The 20,466-nt window shown below is 37.3% G+C and overlaps 1 protein-coding gene across 3 annotated transcripts in view; it reads right to left on the bottom strand.

The window, feature by feature from the left end:
• The window catches only part of LOC127410246 (protein FAM184A-like), a 205,510-nt gene that overhangs the window by 119,023 nt on the left and 66,021 nt on the right, over positions 1-20,466 (bottom strand). For all 3 annotated transcript variants that reach the window (XM_051645408.1, XM_051645409.1, XM_051645410.1), the window contains exons 2-4: positions 12,937-13,368; positions 8,995-9,417; positions 2,821-2,956 (exon numbers count right to left, since the gene is read on the bottom strand). In XM_051645408.1, the coding sequence (XP_051501368.1) occupies positions 2,821-2,956; positions 8,995-9,417; positions 12,937-13,368 (991 nt within the window). The remainder of the gene's footprint in view (positions 1-2,820; positions 2,957-8,994; positions 9,418-12,936; positions 13,369-20,466) is intronic.

Genomic DNA, 20,466 nt, shown 5'->3' with positions numbered 1-20,466 from the left:
TTCAATCACCTTTTTCCTCATCATTTCTGGAATTTCTTTCGACCTTGGCATAGTTTGCTACTGGGTGAGACCTTTTAGCCAACTTCATACTGCTGAAAAAGTTATATTTAGGTGTTGATTTGATTGAACAGGGCTGGCAGTAATCAGGCCTGGGTGTGTCTAGTCCAGCTGAACTCCATTATGAATGCAGTTTCATAGATTTGGGGATTTAGTAACTAAGGGTGCAAAGACTTTTTCACACAGGCCTAGTTGGTATTGGATAACATTTTTGCTTTAATAAATAACATTATCATTTAAAAATGTTGTTTTTTTGTTTGTTTTTGTTTACTCAGATTACCTTTGTTTTATGTTAAATTTAGTTTGAATATTGAAAAATTTAGTATGAAACATACACAAAAACAGAAATCAGGATGGGGATAAATACATTTTCACAGCACTGTAAGTGCCTTACCTTATTGCCTTTGTCTGACTGACTAAACATTTCAACTGATTAATTCTTTAAGACTTGTACTACTGCAATAAAAATGTACTTGCAGTGGCCCTAAACGCATTTGGACACTCAGTTTATATTTAAAAATGTATGAATGTAATTGCATTAGATAACAAAACAGCAGTGGTTATCTCAGCTGGTAACCACAAGGTTGTAGGTTTGAACCATTAAAAAAAAGGCCAGTCCATGAACTCACAATTGAGCATTTCAGAAAGAAAATCCTTAAAAAACATTGTGGGTAAAAAATTGCATGGCCATCTACTTTTTTACCATAATCTTTACATGACGTGGTCTTTTGATCTGCCACTCCAGGTATTCCTTAATTAAGGTGTCTTTGACCATGTAAACTGACCTTTTTTTAACATTTAGTTGAATATTTTTTAAATAATAAGAGAATTTGTGTCAGTACTCCTAGAATGCTAATGTGGGTCCTCTATGACCCATTTAGGGCTGTCAATTGAGCAAAGAAACTAAATTTGAATTTGTACCTTAAATATTTTCAAAATTTGAATAATATTTGAATTTTAAAGTCAGCTGATTTTTAAATTGATGTTGTTTCCTTGGTCCACAAGAGGGTGCATTTAATACATAAACCATAGAGCACAGTAATATCATTGCAAAGAACATTCTTGGCTATTAAAAAAGAGCATTCCATTTTCGACTAATGTGCATAAAATAAATAAATAAATAAGTTTTAATTGGTCCATATTTTAAAATGTTAAGTTAATTATACAGGGCACCCTCTAACTTGGTACATTATGAAATATAAACTTTTACTCTCGACATTATCTCTGTGCATATTAAAGAAATAGTTCTCCCAAAAATGACAATTCTCTCATAATTTACTCTTTCTTCAAATGAAGATCGCGATTGAATGAAAAATCACTATTTTTACCCATGCCAAATTTTATTATTTTTATTTTAAGCCATACATGTGATTTTGTTAAACATAGCAAAATTCAATTGTTTTTGCGTACCCCCTGGAACCTGCTTACGTACCAAACCCCTGTGGTACACGTACCCCTGGTTGGGAATCACTGATGTATACCATTTAAAAATGTAAATAATTGGTACAATTATCATTACAGTTAATTATCCTTAAAAAAAAAAGTAATTTTATAAAGAATAAGCATCTAGATTTCACCTGGGTCTTTTTCGACCCACATATGCATTTAAGGGGGGTATAACTGCATTTGCATTCTAGGGTTATAAAAGGAATAGTTCATTTGAAAAATTACAATTCTGTAATCATTTTCTCACCCTTATGTCATTCCAAACCTGTTTGACTTTCTTCTGCAGAACACAAAAGGAGAAAATAATGACAATTTAATCCACTCCTGTTTAGCTAAATTTAATACAATGGCAGTGCATAGAGACTCATGTACTAAATAATGCAATCAAAAGTGTCATAAAATTATTCCAATCGTCATGTTCCAAGTCTTTTGAGGGCATACAATACACCATGCTGCCATATTGTTTTTAGCACTAAATAATAATAAAAGTTTTCGCATAAACACGCAAGCCACTGTGAACAAGCTCTCATAGCGCTCATGAACGTGTAACAGACATCAACATTTTCACCGAAAAATGACTTACATTTCGGGTTGTTTCTCACTATTTGGAAATATGATGCACGAATCGCATGTACTACTTTCCTTTGGGTCCTTTTCTTTGCTTTAAAGTGAGTCAATATCAGCTACCATTGTATACAAAAGATGTCTCAATGTCAGTACATTGAGTAAATTTTCATTTTTTGGGAGAACTTTTCTTTTAATATGCATAACCAAAACTTAGGTAGGTCCAAGCTTACTTGTGAGAAAACAATTATGAGCAACAGATCCTTTTCACATAGACAGGTTTGGAATATGGAAGTAAACGATAGCAGGGTAAACTTGCTTACCCACTTGCTCCAACAGCATAAGAAAAAAATAATATTATTAAGCTTTCACATCTTTCGAAAAGAAGAAACAATAATAGAGAGCGGTGGATTTGAAAACTCATTGCAGCTGTGGTAACTTGTTTTTTAAATACGTATTACAAGGTAATATAATACAAAGTAAAATGTTACAAATTTACAACAAATAAAAAAATAAAAAAAAATGCATATATAAAAAGTTTGCGAGATGTACATTGTTAAATAAGGTGAAAAGGGTCCATTACTGATTTAGCAGTTATACTGTAGGTGTACATTAGGCCTTATCTGTCATGCTACAATAGATCCCAAGTAATGGATTAGCTAGCTGTTGCCTAAGAATCAATGAAAGCATAAGGAGTTGGATTAAACAGTGGACTGTGAGCAGAGGTTACAAGAGAACATGCAGATATCTCACTGGCTTTGAGGAGGATCTCCGTGGCCTGCTGTTGTACTCTGTCTCTGGAGGCCTCCAGCTCACACTCTGCCTCCCTCTGCCTGATCTCCACTATCTCCGTGTCCTTAGTCACCTCCTCCAACTGTTTATGTAGCTCCTGCAGACACACCAACACACACATATCGATCAAAAATACAAAACTAGATTTCATATTGAAAATCAAGTGGCCATTCACACAGTACTAAAACTGTTCATCATACAAAGGTAAACAAAAATGTACTTGAAACAAAACATTGAAATGTATCATCACTCTGAACTGCATTGGCCACACAAATGCAATATTATTGAGTGTTTGGTTTCAAAATATTGTGAACAGCTAATAATCCACCACACAAAGCATATTGTAGATCGCACAAACCATGTTTATCCTTGTTGAATATTTAAAGTGATAGTTCACCCAAAAATGAAAATTCAATCCCAGATGTGTATAACTTTCTTTCTTCTGCTGAACACAAACAAAAGATTTTTAGAAGAATATTTCAGCTCTGTAGGTTCATACAATGGAAGTGAATGGCTGCCAGAACTTTGAAGGTGCAAAAAACAAATAAAGGCAGTATACAAGTAATCCATACGACTCCAGTGGTTAAACCCATGTCTTCAGAAACTATATGATAGGTGTGGGTGAGAAATAGATCAATATTTAAGTCCTTTTTTACTATAAATTCTCCTCTCTGCCCAGTAGGTGGCGATATGCACAAAGAATGCAAATTGCCAAAAACAGAAGAAGAATGTGAAAGTGAAAGTGGAGATTTATAGTAAAAAATGGACATAAATATTTATCTGTTTCTCACCCACACCTATTATATCGCTTCAGAAGACATGGATTTAACCACTAGAGTCTTATGGATTAATTTTTTGCTCCCTTCATTTGCTATTTGGACCTTCAAAGTTCTAGGTAGCATTCACTTGCATTGTATGGACCTAAAGAGCAAAGATACTTTTTCAAAAACATCTTTGTTTGTGTTCAGCAGAAGAAAGAAAGTCATAAACATTTGTGATGACATGAGGGTAAGTAAATGAGAGAATTTTAATTTTTGTGTTAACTATCTCTTTAACATAGTTTTGATCACATTTTCCTTTAATTTGCATAGTTTTGTTAATGGTTTTCAGGTATGAGGGCATGTCATGCAACCTGTTCATGTTGGCATCTACCTAATTTGGCTAGCTATTACCAAGTGACAGTGATTTAGTGCCAAAATATCATAGAGTTTAATTCGATGCACAGCCTAGACATTAACAACAAAAGATATGGGAAGCATTTTTATCCTTTCTTTTAAAAGACGATAAGCCAATTTATTTTGCAATGTGAACCATGCACGATTACATGGTTAGTTGTATTTTATTACTTGCATTTACAGTAACATTGTTTTTCCCTGCTGTCAGTGACCCTTTCAAAATAGACCTTCAAACCATTTTTGGGGTCACATCCCACAAGTATCTTAAAACTTTCCACAAATCCCCCCCACACTTCTGTCTCTTAAACACTGATTTGTGTGTGGTTCTTTGGAACTGTCTTTCTATTTTTAATTATCATGTGGTTTCTAGCTTTGTCTCAGTCTCTCTCTTTCTCTTCATGTAACTTTTTCCATTTTTGCTCCTCTCACTCTGTCTCCTCTATTCTCAGATTCATCCTCATTAATTGTGCATGTAGACATTATCTCGCTTTCTCCCTTTCATCCCTGTACTCTCTGTCAATTTCCTGCATAACTCTCTCAAAGAGCTTTTTCTGTTCTCATCGCTCATTCTCTTTTCTTCACTTTCTTTCCTTCAGCTCTTTTCTTAACTTGTACCATTGTGGAGCTGCTATGCAAACCATCTTCATCCTCTTATCCCATGTATAAATTCACCAGCATCTTTTGTTTTGACTTTACACCTCTTTTTCTTCAACTAAGGGTCATTTTATGTTCCAGGAGTTGATTTTATTACAAACACTAATTGTAACTTTTTTCTTCAACATTTTTTGTTATATAAAGGTCACATTAAAACTGTCTTGAAAACTTTTTACCATTCCTTTATCATGAAAATGAAACATTATTACATATTAAAAAAAAAAAAAAAAAAAAACATTAAGTAAACATGGTACAATATTTGGTACCAATTTTCAATTTTTTACAAAAATGATGACTGTCCCTCAGTTGTAGCGTGATCCACTGCGACCAACAATTTTGCCACTAATAAAGTTTAGTAGTCCTTGGTTACCAAGGAGACAAAAGTGTCAGTAAAGAGTACAATAAATGTACAAATCTGAGAAAAGTCAAAGAAAAATCAGTGACACCTTACAGTAAGGCTTCATTTGTTAACATAAGAAAATGCATTAGGTATCATTAACTAACACTGAACAATATTTTATAACAGCAATTATTAATCTAGGTTAATGTTCATTTATAAATATACAATTGTTCATTGTTAGTTCATGTTAATTTATAATTAATTTACTAATGTTAACATTTACAATTTTAATTAAAAAATATTTTAGTATACTGTATGTTAAAATTAACATTAACTAAGATTAATATATGCTGTAAAACCTGTGAAATGTCAATGTCAAATTTATTTATAAAGCACCATTAAAAACAATGATAGTTGACCAATGTGCTGTTAAACGACATATACAAAAGAATACAAAGAGGATTTGACAATAAGAAATTAAAAACAAAAACACACTTTACAACTATAAGGTTGATTATAAGCCATGTAAAAGAGATACTGTAAGTTTTTAACTTTTGCTAAGTATTTTTCATTGTTAGTTTGTCAACTAATATACTGTAGTTTACTAATGTTAACAAATACAATCTTGTTGTAAAGTGCACCAAAAAAATCAAAGTAAATATCACTTGTGAACAGAATATTTTTCATCATAAAACAAAAAACAATAAAAATAAAATAAAAAAACCACAAAAGACAAAAATGACAGAATTTTCCTGTGACGTATACATATCCATTACTGGACATTGTTAGTTGACAATATCTGGCAACTAACAAACTAACTAGTGAGAGTGTTAAAATTGTGTTTTAAGGGAGTCTATTTTCTAAATCCAATGAAATACCCAATTTGGATTTTAATGGTCTTGAACAGAAGACAAGCAGATAGTCTTTCAGGCCTAATTGGATGGCTTTGCTGGTGCAGTGAGAGTATATGCATTCAATATTCATTAAAAAAAATGCACATTTAAGTTAATGGTTCACGAGAGTGCAGTACACTGAGAGCAAAATACATTTTTAAGTTTGGTTCCAGTATGTATCCGAATACAGATCGATTGATCGATAAAAAAGCCAGACTACAGTTTGCAAGTGTACATGGGGACAAATATCTTACTATTTGGAGAAATGTCCTCTGGTCTAATGAAACAAAAACTGATCTGTTTGGCCATAATGACCATTGTTATGTTTGGAGGAAAAAGAGTGAGTCTTGCAAGCCAAAGAACACCATCCCAACCGTGAAGCATGGGGGTGGCAGCATCATGTTGTGGGGGTACTTTGCTGCAGGAGGGACTGGTGCACTTCACAAAATAGATGGCATCATGAGGAAGGAAAATTATGTGGATATATTGAAGCAACATCTCAATACATCAGCCAGCAATTTAAAGCTTGGTCACAAATGGATCTTCCAAATGGACAATGACCCCAAGCATACCTCCAAAGTTGTGGCAAAATGGCTTAAGGACAACAAAGTCAAGGTTTTGGAGTGGCCATCACAAAGCTCTGACCTCAATCCGATAGAAAATTTGTGGGCAAAACTGAAAAAGCATGTGCGAGCAAGGAGGCCTTCAAACCTGACTCAGTTACACCAGTTCTCTCTGGAGGAATGGGCCAAAATTCCAGCAACTTATTGTGAGAAGCTTGTGGAAGGCTACCCAAAACATTTGACCCAAGTTAAACAGTTAAAAGGCAATGCTACCAAATACTAACAAAGTGTATGTAAACTTCTGACCCACTGGGAATGTGATGAAAGAAATAAAAGCTGAAATAAATAATTCTCTCTACTATTATTCTGATATTTCACATTCTTTTTTTTTTAACCTCTTTTCTTCCAATTTGGAATGCCCAATTCCCACTACTTAGTAGGTCCTCGTGGTGGCATGGCTACTCACCTCAATCCGGGTGGCAGAGGACAAGTCTCAGTTACCTTTACTTCTGAGAATATCAATCCGCACATTTTATCATGTGGCTCGTTGTGCATGACACCGCAGAGACTCCCAGCATGTGGAGGCTCATGCTATTCTCCGTGATCCACGCACAACTTACCACATGCCCCACTGAGAGCGAGAACCACTTATCGTGACCACGAGGAGGTTAGGCCATGTGACTCTACCCTCCCCAGCAACCGGGCCAATTTGGTTGCTTAGAAGACCTGGCTGGAGTCACTCAGCACACCCTTGATTCGAACTTGTGACTCCACAGGGGTGGTAGTCAGCATCAATACTCGCTGAGCTGCCCAGGCCCCCCTTTACATTTCCTATGATCCTAACTGACCTAAGACAGGGAATGTTTTCTACGATTAAATGTCTGGAATTGTGAAAAACTGAGTTTAAATGTATTTGGCTAAAGTGTATGTAACTTCTGACTTCATCTGTGTGTATATATATATATATATATATATTACCACTTAAAACATCCATCCATCTCAAATTTATTTTTGTTGGCCTCAAAAACAGCTAAGGAATGTCTCTTGTTATAATGTCCTTCTAAAATGACCCATGGAAATTCTCTAATAAGTTGACAGGAGTCTCATCTGGAAAATAGAACCATGTAATTGGTTTAAAATGAGCACCTGGGGAATGTAAGTGGCCCTGATTGGCCCGTGTCTGATTTGCAACACTGTGACTGCAGGCTGACCCCAGATATTTAGGAAAAGGTTTCTATTGCAATAATTTTACCTGCTGAAGCTGTTTTTTCCCATAATGAAAGCTCTAAGTACTGTATGTGACATGGATACAACAAACATCTTCCACCTGAGCAATTCAATATTTGATCAGCATAGATTAACAAACACTGACTAGTACAGACCCCAGGCAGCCGGATCATTAAAAGCTAGACTCTGAAAATGTCACAGTGACTCAAGATTGATTCCATTAAAGATCTGCTCAATGTGTGTGTGTGTTGAACTGGCGAGACAAGCATATTGCCATTAAACAGGCATTATAATGTTTCATAAAAAAAAAAAAAAAAAAAATGTATAGAAGACACTCTTTAACTCTGCCAAAATTTTCTTTTGAACTACCGTATTAAAAATCTAACCAAGCTTGTATATTTTGATTGCACTCATAAATGACACTCGGTCACTGGGTCACTGCAGATTTTGTTTCTCTTTCAAAGATATTTTAAAGACAATTCAGAACCCAGAGTGTGTGTGCTACTATATTTAAAGTTTCTTATAAACAGTAACTATAGTATGAGCCTTGTTGTCATTGAACATCTAAAACACCTTGAACCCCAAAGTAATCACATTACTAATTACTTTACTTTTAAGTTACTTTCTAAAACACTTGTCACAAAAAAATTTTTGTTTTTCCACTCAAATTCAAAATAATGTCTATTTTCTTCTTGTTCATTGTCGCACACCCTTCTGCTGTTACAGAAACGCAAACAGATGTACATATGAACAAATTAATTCAAATTTAAATTGTATTACAAATAAATTATATATTTTTTAGAAATGTTTGTAACCCAAGTAATGTACTTAAAATGAATGACTTTCATTAAAAGTCAATAACTCTAATCTGATTACAAGAATTTAAAATGTAATGTGTTACACTACTTTTTATGCCTAAAAGTAATTAGACTACATTAACTATTACTTTGTAATCCAATTACACCCAACACTGATTATAAGTCAAAAATAGCGGTTCACTTCTGCGATTTAGGACGAATTGCTTTCATATCAACAGCAAACCATTCCAGAGTTCACATGTATTGCACCCAGAGACAGCATAGGATGAGACGGGCCTCTGGTATACTTATGAATGGGAGAAATCGGAATGAAGTCCCGCCTAAATGTTAAAAGAGCCAATCACATTTCTGACAGAGAAATTTACCTGTGAGTTTACCTGTGAACGCACATGCGCAATAGAATTTGGCTGTGTAACATATCACTACACAAAAAGTACATTTAATGGAATCTCTAAAGGGCTTTACCTTGATGTTGTTCTCGGCAGTGATGAGAGAGGCCTGGAGCTTGTGGGATTTCTCCCTGCTTTCCCTGGCCTCCTCCTGCACCCGCTGCAGCTCACTGCGCAGCTTCCCCAGAGTCTTCTGCAGTGCAGCTTCCTGCGCCTGAAACTCTTTCCTCAGCTCAGCCTCGGTCTTCTTCCAGGCCAGCAGGTTCTCCGCGGTCATCTGCTGTGTCCGCTTCATGGCCTCCAGTTCACGTTCATAGAAGGCCTGGGCTTTATTTAGCTTGGCCTCATACTCCTCCACCAGACGCTTCTTGTCCTGTTTCAGTTCCTCAACCCTCTCGGTCAGTGAATCCACCTCTGCTTTATGTAGTTGTCCCAATTTCTCCTGGTCTTTGCTGTAGTTGGCGTTCTGGCTTTGGTGTGAACGAAGCAGTTCTTGGACCTGCAAAATTCAAGTTTTGAGTCAACATTTTAACCCTCCTATTGCGTTCAGAATCTGCATACACCTTTTGCATTTGCGGGTCAATTTTGACCCGGTGGAATTGAAGCTTATAAATCATTCATAACCCCATGGTTTATATCTAAAACTATGCTGCAAGTCATTAATAAGTTCTTAACTGTTCATACATGTAAAAAGATTTATATTTTTGGCATGTTAACTGACAAATATAAAAGTTATTAATTAATGTGTCATTTTTAGAAATAATCAAATGTAGAATTTTTGGACATTTCAAAATGTACATTAACTACAGCAAAACCAGTGGGATACATGCATAGACATATCTTACATAATATACAATTTGTATTAACATCTAATGTGAGAATTACTAGTACGTTGAATGAATTACTCATAACTGCTCAATACAATGTGGTGGTCAAATGTTATGAAACCATTGTAATATTTTTGAACTAAACATCATCAAAAAACTGTACAACTTTGTTACAATTTTTTTTAAGCAAAAAATATTTGATTTACTTGCATGAACTGGTGAATGTTGATGCGCAAGTATGCTGCAAGCTGGTTCAGCATCAGATGGCTGCAAATTAATACAATGGACAATTTCCTCTTTCAAGCCCTATTTAGACTAATGTGTGCATGAACAAAATCTTACCACACACCCTTTAGGCCGTAGTACCTTTGATTTAGTTTATTTGTTATGTTTGTTACATCTGTCATGTCTGTTTTGTACAGGAATGTGTGTGTGTCTGTGTGTGACTGAAAAAAATCTAAAAAAATAAATAAAAAAATAGTAAGTTAAGCTGGTCAGTTTTGCAGGGTTTAGAAGGGCTTTTGGGCACTTTTCAGCTGGTCGGGCTGGGAGACCAGCTGGCCAACCAGCTAAGACCAGTAAACCATCAGAGGCTGGTTTAAACTTTTTTTTAAATCATCAGGTAACCTTAAAAATGTGCTTCATTTGATAACATCTAAATTAACTGGTTTTATTCAAGTCAAAAATAATATTTAACACGAATGACTCGACCTACCTTAATGACTTAAAAAACATATATATACAGGTGCATCTCAATAAATTAGAATGTCGTGGAAAAGTTCATTTATTTCAGTAATTCAACTCAAATTGTGAAACTCGTGTATTAAATAAATTCAATGCACACAGACTGAAGTAGTTTAAGTCTTTGGTTCTTTTAATTGTGATGATTTTGGCTCACATTTAACAAAAACCCACCAATTCACTATCTCAAAAAATTAGAATACATCATAAGACCAATAAAAAAAACATTTTTAGTGAATTGTTGGCCTTCTGGAAAGTATGTTCATTTACTGTATATGTACTCAATACTTGGTAGGGGCTCCTTTTGCTTTAATTACTGCCTCAATTCGGCGTGGCATGGAGGTGATCAGTTTGTGGCACTGCTGAGGTGGTATGGAAGCCCAGGTTTCTTTGACAGTGGCCTTCAGCTCATCTGCATTTTTTGGTCTCTTGTTTCTCATTTTCCTCTTGACAATACCCCATAGATTCTCTATGGGGTTCAGGTCTGGTGAGTTTGCTGGCCAGTCAAGCACACCAACACCATGGTCATTTAACCAACTTTTGGTGCTTTTGGCAGTGTGGGCAGGTGCCAAATCCTGCTGGAAAATGAAATCAGCTTTAAAAAGCTGGTCAGCAGAAGGAAGCATGAAGTGCTCCAACATTTCTTGGTAAACGGGTGCAGTGACTTTGGTTTTCAAAAAACACAATGGACCAACACCAGCAGATGACATTGCACCCCAAATCATCACAGACTGTGGAAACGTAACACTGGACTTCAAGCAACTTGGGCTATGAGCTTCTCCACCCTTCCTCCGGACTCTAGGACCTTGGTTTCCAAATGAAATACAAAACTTGCTCTCATCTGAAAAGAGGACTTTGGACCACTGGGCAACAGTCCAGTTCTTCTCCTTAGCCCAGGTAAGACGCCTCTGACGTTGTCTGTGGTTCAGGAGTGGCTTAACAAGAGGAATACGACAACTGTTGCCAAATTCCTTGACATGTCTCTGTGTGGTGGCTCTTGATGCCTTGACCCCAGCCTCAGTCCATTCCTTGTGAAGTTCACCCAAATTCTTGAATCGATTTTGCTTGACAATCATAAGGCTGCGGTTCTCTCGGTTGGTTGTGCATCTTTTTCTTCCACACTTTTTCCTTCCACTCAACTTTCTGTTAACATGCTTGGATACAGCACTCTGTGAACAGCCAGCTTCTTTGGCAATGAATGTTTGTGGCTTACCCTCCTTGTGAAGGGTGTCAATGATTGTCTTCTGGACAACTGTCAGATCAGCAGTCTTCCCCATGATTGTGTAGCCTAGTGAACCAAACTGAGAGACCATTTTGAAGGCTCAGGAAACCTTTGCAGGTGTTTTGAGTTGATTAGCTGATTGGCATGTCACCATATTCTAATTTTTTGAGATAGTGAATTGGTGGGTTTTTGTTAAATGTGAGCCAAAATCATCACAATTAAAAGAACCAAAGACTTAAACTACTTCAGTCTGTGTGCATTGAATTTATTTAATACACGAGTTTCACAATTTGAGTTGAATTACTGAAATAAATGAACTTTTCCACGACATTCTAATTTATTGAGATGCACCTGTATATATTTTTTTTATGGTTAGATCAAGCTAGATGAATAGCTCCTTAAGGTAACAATTGAAAGATAGCCTCATGCTATGGTTGTAGGTTCAAACAACACAAAAAGGAATTTTCGGAACTTTCGAATTTGGATAAATGTGTCAGATGTGAACAGAGTGCAACTGTCTTGTTCCAGTAAAAATCTTTTTAGTTTCATAGGGGAAATTTATTTTTAAATGAGAAACTTTTAAAGACAGACCTACCATGAGTTCAGAGGTTGTAAATTGATGGTACAGTATTTGCTTCTGTTGAAGTCAACAGTCCGCATTATTTAAACATCATAAAAAAAATTAAAAAAAGTGTTTAATAGCAGAAAACCTGTTGAAGAACTATACTACCCATGATTTTGAGGGGAAAGATGCACCAATCAAAGAATCGCAGCAAACAAACCACGGCAAAAGAGCTCTGCAGTGACTGCCCAATCCCAAGATGCACTGTGAATGACGCAATCGAATTTACACTCTCAAACTACTTATATATTTGTACAGTATATGCCTAAATATTTTGCATTAAAGTTAAAATTGTTTCTATAATTATAATAAACAAGTTTATACCTTTCTATCATTTTTAATTTGATTGCATCATTCGTAATGCTTCATGGGATTGTAGCTCATTCCCTCATTAAGTTCACAGTCTTTTTGTCTGATGTTTAAATATGTAAAAATTTGATTCACCTGAGAGCTGGTTGGTTTGGTTCATGGCTTAGAACTCTTTAATGAGAAATATGTTTTAACCCCTATGAAAACAAAATGAATGGGAAAATTACTTGTGGAACCAAGATGACTGAAAAAGTGGTCAGGTACTGTTGCACTCTGTCGTCCTGAAACTCCACGTACCTCCTGCCGATGAGCGCTACGCAGCTCCTCTAGAGCCTGCCGTTTCTCCTGCTCAAACTGGGACTGCAACTGTCCGAAGGAGCGAAGCTTCTCCTCAAAAGAACGTCGCATTTCCTCCACCTCGCGGGACATGGTGACAACGCGCTGTGTGTGCTGCGCCTCCGTGCACAGCTGCATATCCTCCACCCTCTGGCGGTACGTCTCGAACTCTGTCAACGCCTGCCGCTTCATCCGCTCATGCAGCTCCATGGACTCCTCCAGTGACTGGATGCGACGCTTCAAGTCCATCTCGTCACTGATCTTGCTCTTGTACTGCATGATCTTCTCCCGTGTTTCTGAGAGGATCTGCTGTACCTCCTCCTCATGGGCCTCCTTCAGGGTCTGGATGGCTGCTTCATGCTCATCGTTCTTGGTGTTGAGAGCATAGATCACCTGGAGAAGAGAGGAGATGGAGAAATGAGAGATCTACAGTGGAAATGTTCTAATTAACTCAGGTGTTTGTTTTTCTTTAGGCCACGTAGATACAGTATGTATATAAAATGGTAGCTGCATTATATTCTAGAAGCTTCTAGGCAACAGAACCAATGTTTGCTCAGTGAGCAAGACTTCTACGACAGATTAAAAGGTTGAGAAACTCAATGCAGAACAAACATTATACCAAAGGGTAAAAAAACACGGTTTTGCTGAACCAGGGCATTTGTGCTCAATGCATTATATATGTAAATGGGCACGCAAGGGGCCGACACATTCAAGCTTTGATTTAATGACCTTTAAATCCATAAGATATACATCCAGCACAAATATGGAAACAAATATCACTGCTAAAAGCTTTTTCATCATAAAGAAATTGTGAATTTTAAGGGGAACTGAAAAAGAATATTGCTATTTATTTAAAACTTGGCTATACCTTAGAGACTACCAGTCCAGAACTATTAATTTTTGAAAGACACTTTTGTTTTGTGGCTTTTAGTCCATGTTTGTTAGTTTTAAGGTCATATAGCCTATATGCAAGTGTAGAGAAACAGATCAATATTTAAGTCCATTTTTGCTGGAAATTCTTATCCCTGCCCAGTATGGGGCATATGTATAACGTATATGAATCACCAAAAACACAAAAGGAAATGGGAAAGTGAAAGTTAAAGTGGAGACTGACTGAGCAGGGAGGATAATTTATAGTAAAAAATGACTTAAATATTGAACTTTTTCTCACCCACACCTATCATATCGCTTCTGAAGACACTGATTTAACCACTGGAGTCATATGGATTACTTTTATGATGACTTTTGTGATTTTTGGAGCTATAAAATGTTGGCACCCATTCACTTGCATTGTATGGACCTACAGAGCTGAGATATTCTTATAAAATTCATACACATACGGGATGGCATAAGGTGAGTAAATGATGAGATAATATTCATTTTTGGGTGAACTATCCCTTTAATCAATCATTTTCTTTGAAAAGCTATTCACAAACAGCCAAAAAAGGCACAAAAACCAGAGACAGTTCTTAGACATGTTTACATTTTTAATTCAATCTGTTGCAAGGGAGAGAGCTTGAAAGTCTCTAAAAATGGGTCACATATTGCCTTCACAAAATAATTTTTTTTTGATATTTTACTAAAATGTCTAATACTAAGAAGTTTTATTACAGCATAAAAGTAGAGCAGACCATTATGAAAACCTAAAAAAAGAAAGCACAATTTTAACGTTAAAACAAGCATACTAAACAGCTTTTATTTCTTCTTAGCTTTGGACCAAAACTATTTTTCGAAGTGACCTTCGACTCCAATTCTCATGTGTGGGTCATTGTGGGTTTGTCACCCACTTCATTTCCATAATTGTCTAGACATCTGATTAGGAGAGAACCATTCGGCCACCTGAGAATGGCACAATAGAGTTATCTCCATTACAAACCCTGCTCTGTGAGAAAACTGTGAGTCAGCCTAAGACGTATGTGCTACTCTCATCACATTTATAGCGAATTCTCTCCACAAACTGACCAAAGAGGATTCCATTATTCTCTAGTTCCCTTTCAACACACTATTCACAACATTTCAACACTCTTTCAGCCGGAAAATATGAGCTGATAAAACCAACAGTGGAGAAAGGTAGTTCAGTAACTGTTCTCTTAGTCAATGTATGTCGATGCTTGGAGGTGCTATAATCACATTTACTGCGTGAAAGTGGAAAAATCTTTACAATCTATTTAAACAGCCAGAGTGGTGATGGCGTAGTAGGCTAAAGCGCATAACTGGTAATCAGAAGTTTGCTGGCTTGATCCCCACAGCCACCACCATTGTGTCCTTGAGCAAGATACTTAACTCCAGGTTGCTCTGGGGGGATTGTCCCTGTAATAAGTGCACTTTAAGTTGCTTTGGATAAAAGCGTCTGCCAAATGCATAAATTTAAATGTACACTGGCCAACACCTTATCGTTACCCAACTGATAATTGGGGTGCTTTCCAAAGGTGATACACACACATCTTTAGTTTACTGCTACACTAGTTTACTTTAGTGTTTGAATTGAGGGGTGGCTCGGCAGGGGTCCTGGATCCCCCATAATGTGTCCCATTCGGTTTCATTACATTTTTACATCTCTCGTCCAAACTGGAACAATGTTTTCCCCCAATGAAAATTATGACTTTCAAAAACGCTTTCCATAACAGCATAATTTGAAAAACGATGACGTTAAGCAACTGAAAACTGAGGTTTCAAACTTAAAACGTCTAAAATGTTTCAAGTTCAAATGCATTTGTTTTTGCTATGTTTATGCCTCTCATCCACACTGGAATGGCATTTACTCCACTGAAAATTTAAACTTTAGAAAACACTATCCAGTACCGCATACTTCATTAAACAATGACCTTAGAAAATGCTAAATTTCGCTTTCAAATGAAAACGTATTGGTGTGGACATGGCCACAGTTTTGTGAAGTGCTTAGCATGGAACGGACACCGCGGATGGATGCTTGTCTTCACATGATAACAGTAAAGTCAGAAATCTTTAATTTATGATTGTTCATACACTTGAGATGCCATGATTATATAATAATAGTGCTTTATAACTTTCTAGCAAGAATATTAGGACACGCTATTCATTAGTGCATGGTTCAAGTAAAACTTCCAAGAAAAGACTGAAGTCACCACTGCTTTGAAGTTAAACAAGTCACTGAAATCATAAAATAAAATAGAACCAAAGGAGACACATGTTTTGCTATACATCTACTGTAGTGGCATAGTGTGGCAATTTAACATGGCAATTAACATGGCTTTTTATTCTGGAAAAAGATACATTTTCCGCTTCTGGCCCAACTAGCAATTGAATGCTTTTGGAAGAGTATAAGAACAAAAGCGCCAACACAATTCAAATATTGGCATGCTTCCTCTGCTCAAGGAAAATGCACAGTTTCAGCTCCTGCATGTTTCATGCACCCTGCAGACCCTATCATGGTAGGACGTGCAAAGAATACAGTGCATCCGGAAAGTATTCACAGCGCTTCACTTTTTCCACATTTTGTTATGTTACAGCCTTATTCCAAAATGGATTAAATTCAATATTTTCCTCAAAATTCTACAAACAATACCCCATAATGACAATGTGAAAGAAGTTTGTTTGAAATCTTTGCAAATTTATTAAAAATAAAAAACGAAAAATAAATCACATGTACATAAGTATTCACAGCCTTTGCCATGACACTCAAAATTGAGCTCAGGTGCATCCTGTTTCCACTGATCATCCTTAAGATGTTTCTACAACTTGATTGGAGTCCACCTGTGGAAAATTCAGTTGATTGGACACGATTGGGAAAGGCACACACCTGTCTATATAAGGTCTCACAGTTAACAGTGCATGTCAGAGCACAAACCAAGCCATGAAGACCAAGAAATTGTCTGTAGACCTCCGAGACAGGATTGTATTGAGGCACAGATCTGGGGAAGGGTACAGAAAAATTTCTGCAGCATTGAAGGTCCCAATGAGCACAGTGGCCTCCCTCATCCGTAAATGGAAGAAGTTTGGAACCACCAGGGCTCTTCCTAGAGCTGGCCGCCTGGCCAAACTGAGCGATCGGGGGAGAAGGGCCTTTGTCAGGGAGGTGACCAAGAACCCGATGGTCACTCTGACAGAGCTCCAGCATTTCTCTGTGGAGAGAGGAGAACCTTCCAGAAGAACAACCATCTCTGCAGCACTCCACCAATCAGGCCTGTATGGTACAGACGGAAGCCACCCCTCAGTAAAAGGCACATGACAGCCCGCCTGGAGTTTGCCACAAGGCACCTGAAGGACTCTCAGACCATGAGAAACAAAGATTGAACTCTTTGGCCTGAATGGCAAGCGTCACATCTGGAGGAAACCAGGCACCGCTCATCACCTGGCCAATACCATTCCTACAGTGAAGCATGGTGGTGGCAGCATCATGCTGTGGGGATGTTTTTCAGCGGCAGGAACTGGGAGACTAGTCAGGATCGACTAGGGAAAGATGAATGCAGCAATGTGCAGAGACATCCTTGATGAAAACCTGCTCCAGAGCACTCTGGACCTCAGACTGGGTTGAAGGTTCATCTTCCAACAGGACAACGACCCTAAGCACACAGCCAAGATAACAAAGGAGTGGCTCCGGGACAACTCTGTGAATGTCCTTGAGTGGCCCAGCCAGAGCTCAGACTTGAACCCGATTGAACATCTCTGGAGAGATCTGAAAATGGCTGTGCACCAACGCTCCCCATCCAACCTGATGAAGCTTGAGAGGTCCTGCAAAGAAGAATGGGAGAAACTGCCCAAAAATAGGTGTGCCAAGCTTGTAGCATCATACTCAAAAAGACTTGAGGCTGTAACTGGTGCCAAAGTTGCTTCAACAAAGTATTGAGCAAAAGCTGTGAATACTTATGTACATGGATTTGTTTCGTTTTTATTTTTAATAAATTTGCAAAGATTTCAAACAAACTTCTTTCACGTTGTCATTATGGGGTATTGTTTGTAGAATTTTGAGGAAAATAATGAATTTAATCCATTTTGGAATAAGGCTGTAACATAACAAAATGTGGAAAAAGTGAAGCGCTGTGAATACTTTCCGGATGCACTGTAGCACTAGCTATCTACCTGTGCAATAGTCTACAGATAAAGGCAAAACACATCTAGGGAGGCCGCTCATGAAATGAAAAGTGGCAGTAAACCCACATAGGACTATATTAAAATTCAAAAGGCAGTCAGAGTGCCAACATTCATTTCAAAAATTCAGAATATCCTAGAAGTTAAAAATTCACCCTGATGTACTGACTTATGCTGAGAAAAATACTTCTGGAATGGTCTGTCCTGGCTATTTCACAACCAAAAGGAGATAGTTTTGACTGCAACTGTTTTAATGCTATTATATCAGGGAGTGCTGTCATATTTCTCTGAATAACACATGCTGCAAATAAAGCAGTCATGAGTAAATAAAAGTCATGAGCTCAGTTTCCAAGACCTAGTGAGCTACCAGTCAAGACCACATTTTAAGGGATCATAGGCACATTCCTAAACCGAAGACTGTTACAAACAGTTGGTAGCAAAATTCTGTCATAAAATATACCTTGTTTTGGCCAAGTTTCATCTAAATAAGAGCTGATCATTAGACCTAATATTTTTGTGTGTTATGTATATATTTATTTATTTTTTTCAAAATTAGAGTATCAAGTTGTTAGCTTAGCAACATGCAAACATTAGACGTTTGGCCACTTATTTAACATACGCAGAAACAAATGCTTCCCAATGCAAGTGTGCAGTTCAGTTGTACTTAATATATTGCGTTCCTGTGGCATTAACAAACTGTGGTGAAATAACTAGAAACAACAGTTATAATTGAGAAGGGCTGTAAATACATTATGTTTAGAAGATCTAACTTGCTCAGCAATGCTAGGGGTTCCCAATGCGCCCTAAGTTCTCATGGTGGCGTAGTGACTTGCCTCAATCTGGGTGGTGGAGGACGAATCTCAGTTGCATCTGTGTCTGAGACTGTCAATCCATGCATCTAATCACATGGCTTGTTGAGCATGTTGCCACGCACAACTCACCACGCGCCCCACCGAGAGCGAGAACCACGTTATAGCCATCACGAGGAGGTTACATCATGTGACTCTTCCCTCCCTAGCAACCGGGCCAATTTGGTTGCTTAAGAGACCTGGCTGGAGTCACTCAGCACACACTGGATTCGAACTCGTGACTCCAGGGGTGGTAGTCAGCATCTTTACTCGCTGAGCTACCCAGGCCCCCTCTCAAAATGCCTTTTTAAAAGTTTAAGTTCTTGAAAAAGCATCTAAAAAAACTGGAGCTTCTGCATGGGCAAAACATGGTGCAACGGTTAAATACGTTCATCTTGCGAATGTTTACATAAAAAAAAAAAAAATTGACAGACAACGCAAGCTGACACAAAATCACACGTGAAAGGCCCCTTAGAATGCGACGTGTACTTGCAAAGTGTTATGAATTACATTTTGAAAGATTTCAGAACCCAACGAGGTGTAAAATTGAGCTTGCACAGTTAGTTATGTTTGCGTTCACGAAGAGTATGTTTCTGGCTTAAGCTGAATCTATTGTACAATATATCTGAAGAATGCTATTCGTGAGGTTCACAAGTGACACTTGGAATTGCTGCCCATAAAAACATTTGAAATCAGTCACTTGGATGAGGCATGAGATACCAATTCAGTTAGGATATACCCTTAGAAGGAATCTACCTATTGTAGACAGTAGACAACAAGACAACTCTCTAAGGTTTGGAACAGAGCTTTTGTGGTGTAAGGGGTTTCCATTTTGTTGGGACTGTGCTGGGATTATATCAATAGAATTAGCAAACCACATTGGCTCAATCTTTAGTCCTGAATATGTCTAGTAAATTTAGCAGTCAGTGAGATTTCTGCCCACTTAGAACTGGAATATGAGAAAATCCACTTAATTACTTCCGTACGATCTGAGAGTCATTACAACTGTTCTACCATCAATCAATAAAACCAAGACTATGAAAATGATAAATGCAGGCATTTGCATTGGTGCAAAGAGAATACCTTATGTTTTGGTGAATAAAGGTTGGCTGTAAATTGGTCTGGATCAACTTTAGGTGATGGACAGGTTTATTGTGTAGCTTCAATCAGTCAATCACAGTCTGTTTCACATGATATGCCACCGTAAGAGATTAAAACTGGGAACTATTATGTCTTTCTCCTTTGAATGACTTCCAATAAGAGTGCAATGAAAAACAACTCTCCTCACAGCTATCGACAACCTTGGCTTCCAGCCCTGGCCTGCGGTGTTGGGAAGTAACTAGATAGTAGCTTTCTCTGAAGCGTGACAGTAATTTTCAAAGCTGCTTTCAAAATAACATAGCTTTTCCATTAATAGGCTACTTTTTCCAAATAGTAGCATAGCATGACAAAACGGTGTCAATCGAATTGAGATTGAAAAAAAACATCAATGAGTGCATTTACATGCAAATCAATATGCTATTAACTGCCAAAAATCAGCTCATTCCAAAAACCTGACAACACAATAAAAGCATGT

The sequence above is a fragment of the Myxocyprinus asiaticus genome, chromosome 19 (assembly GCF_019703515.2).
Source record: "Myxocyprinus asiaticus isolate MX2 ecotype Aquarium Trade chromosome 19, UBuf_Myxa_2, whole genome shotgun sequence".
Lineage (NCBI taxonomy): Eukaryota > Metazoa > Chordata > Actinopteri > Cypriniformes > Catostomidae > Myxocyprinus > Myxocyprinus asiaticus.
Note: the sequence above shows the minus strand (reverse complement) of the source record. Positions and strands in the feature narration are given on the sequence as shown.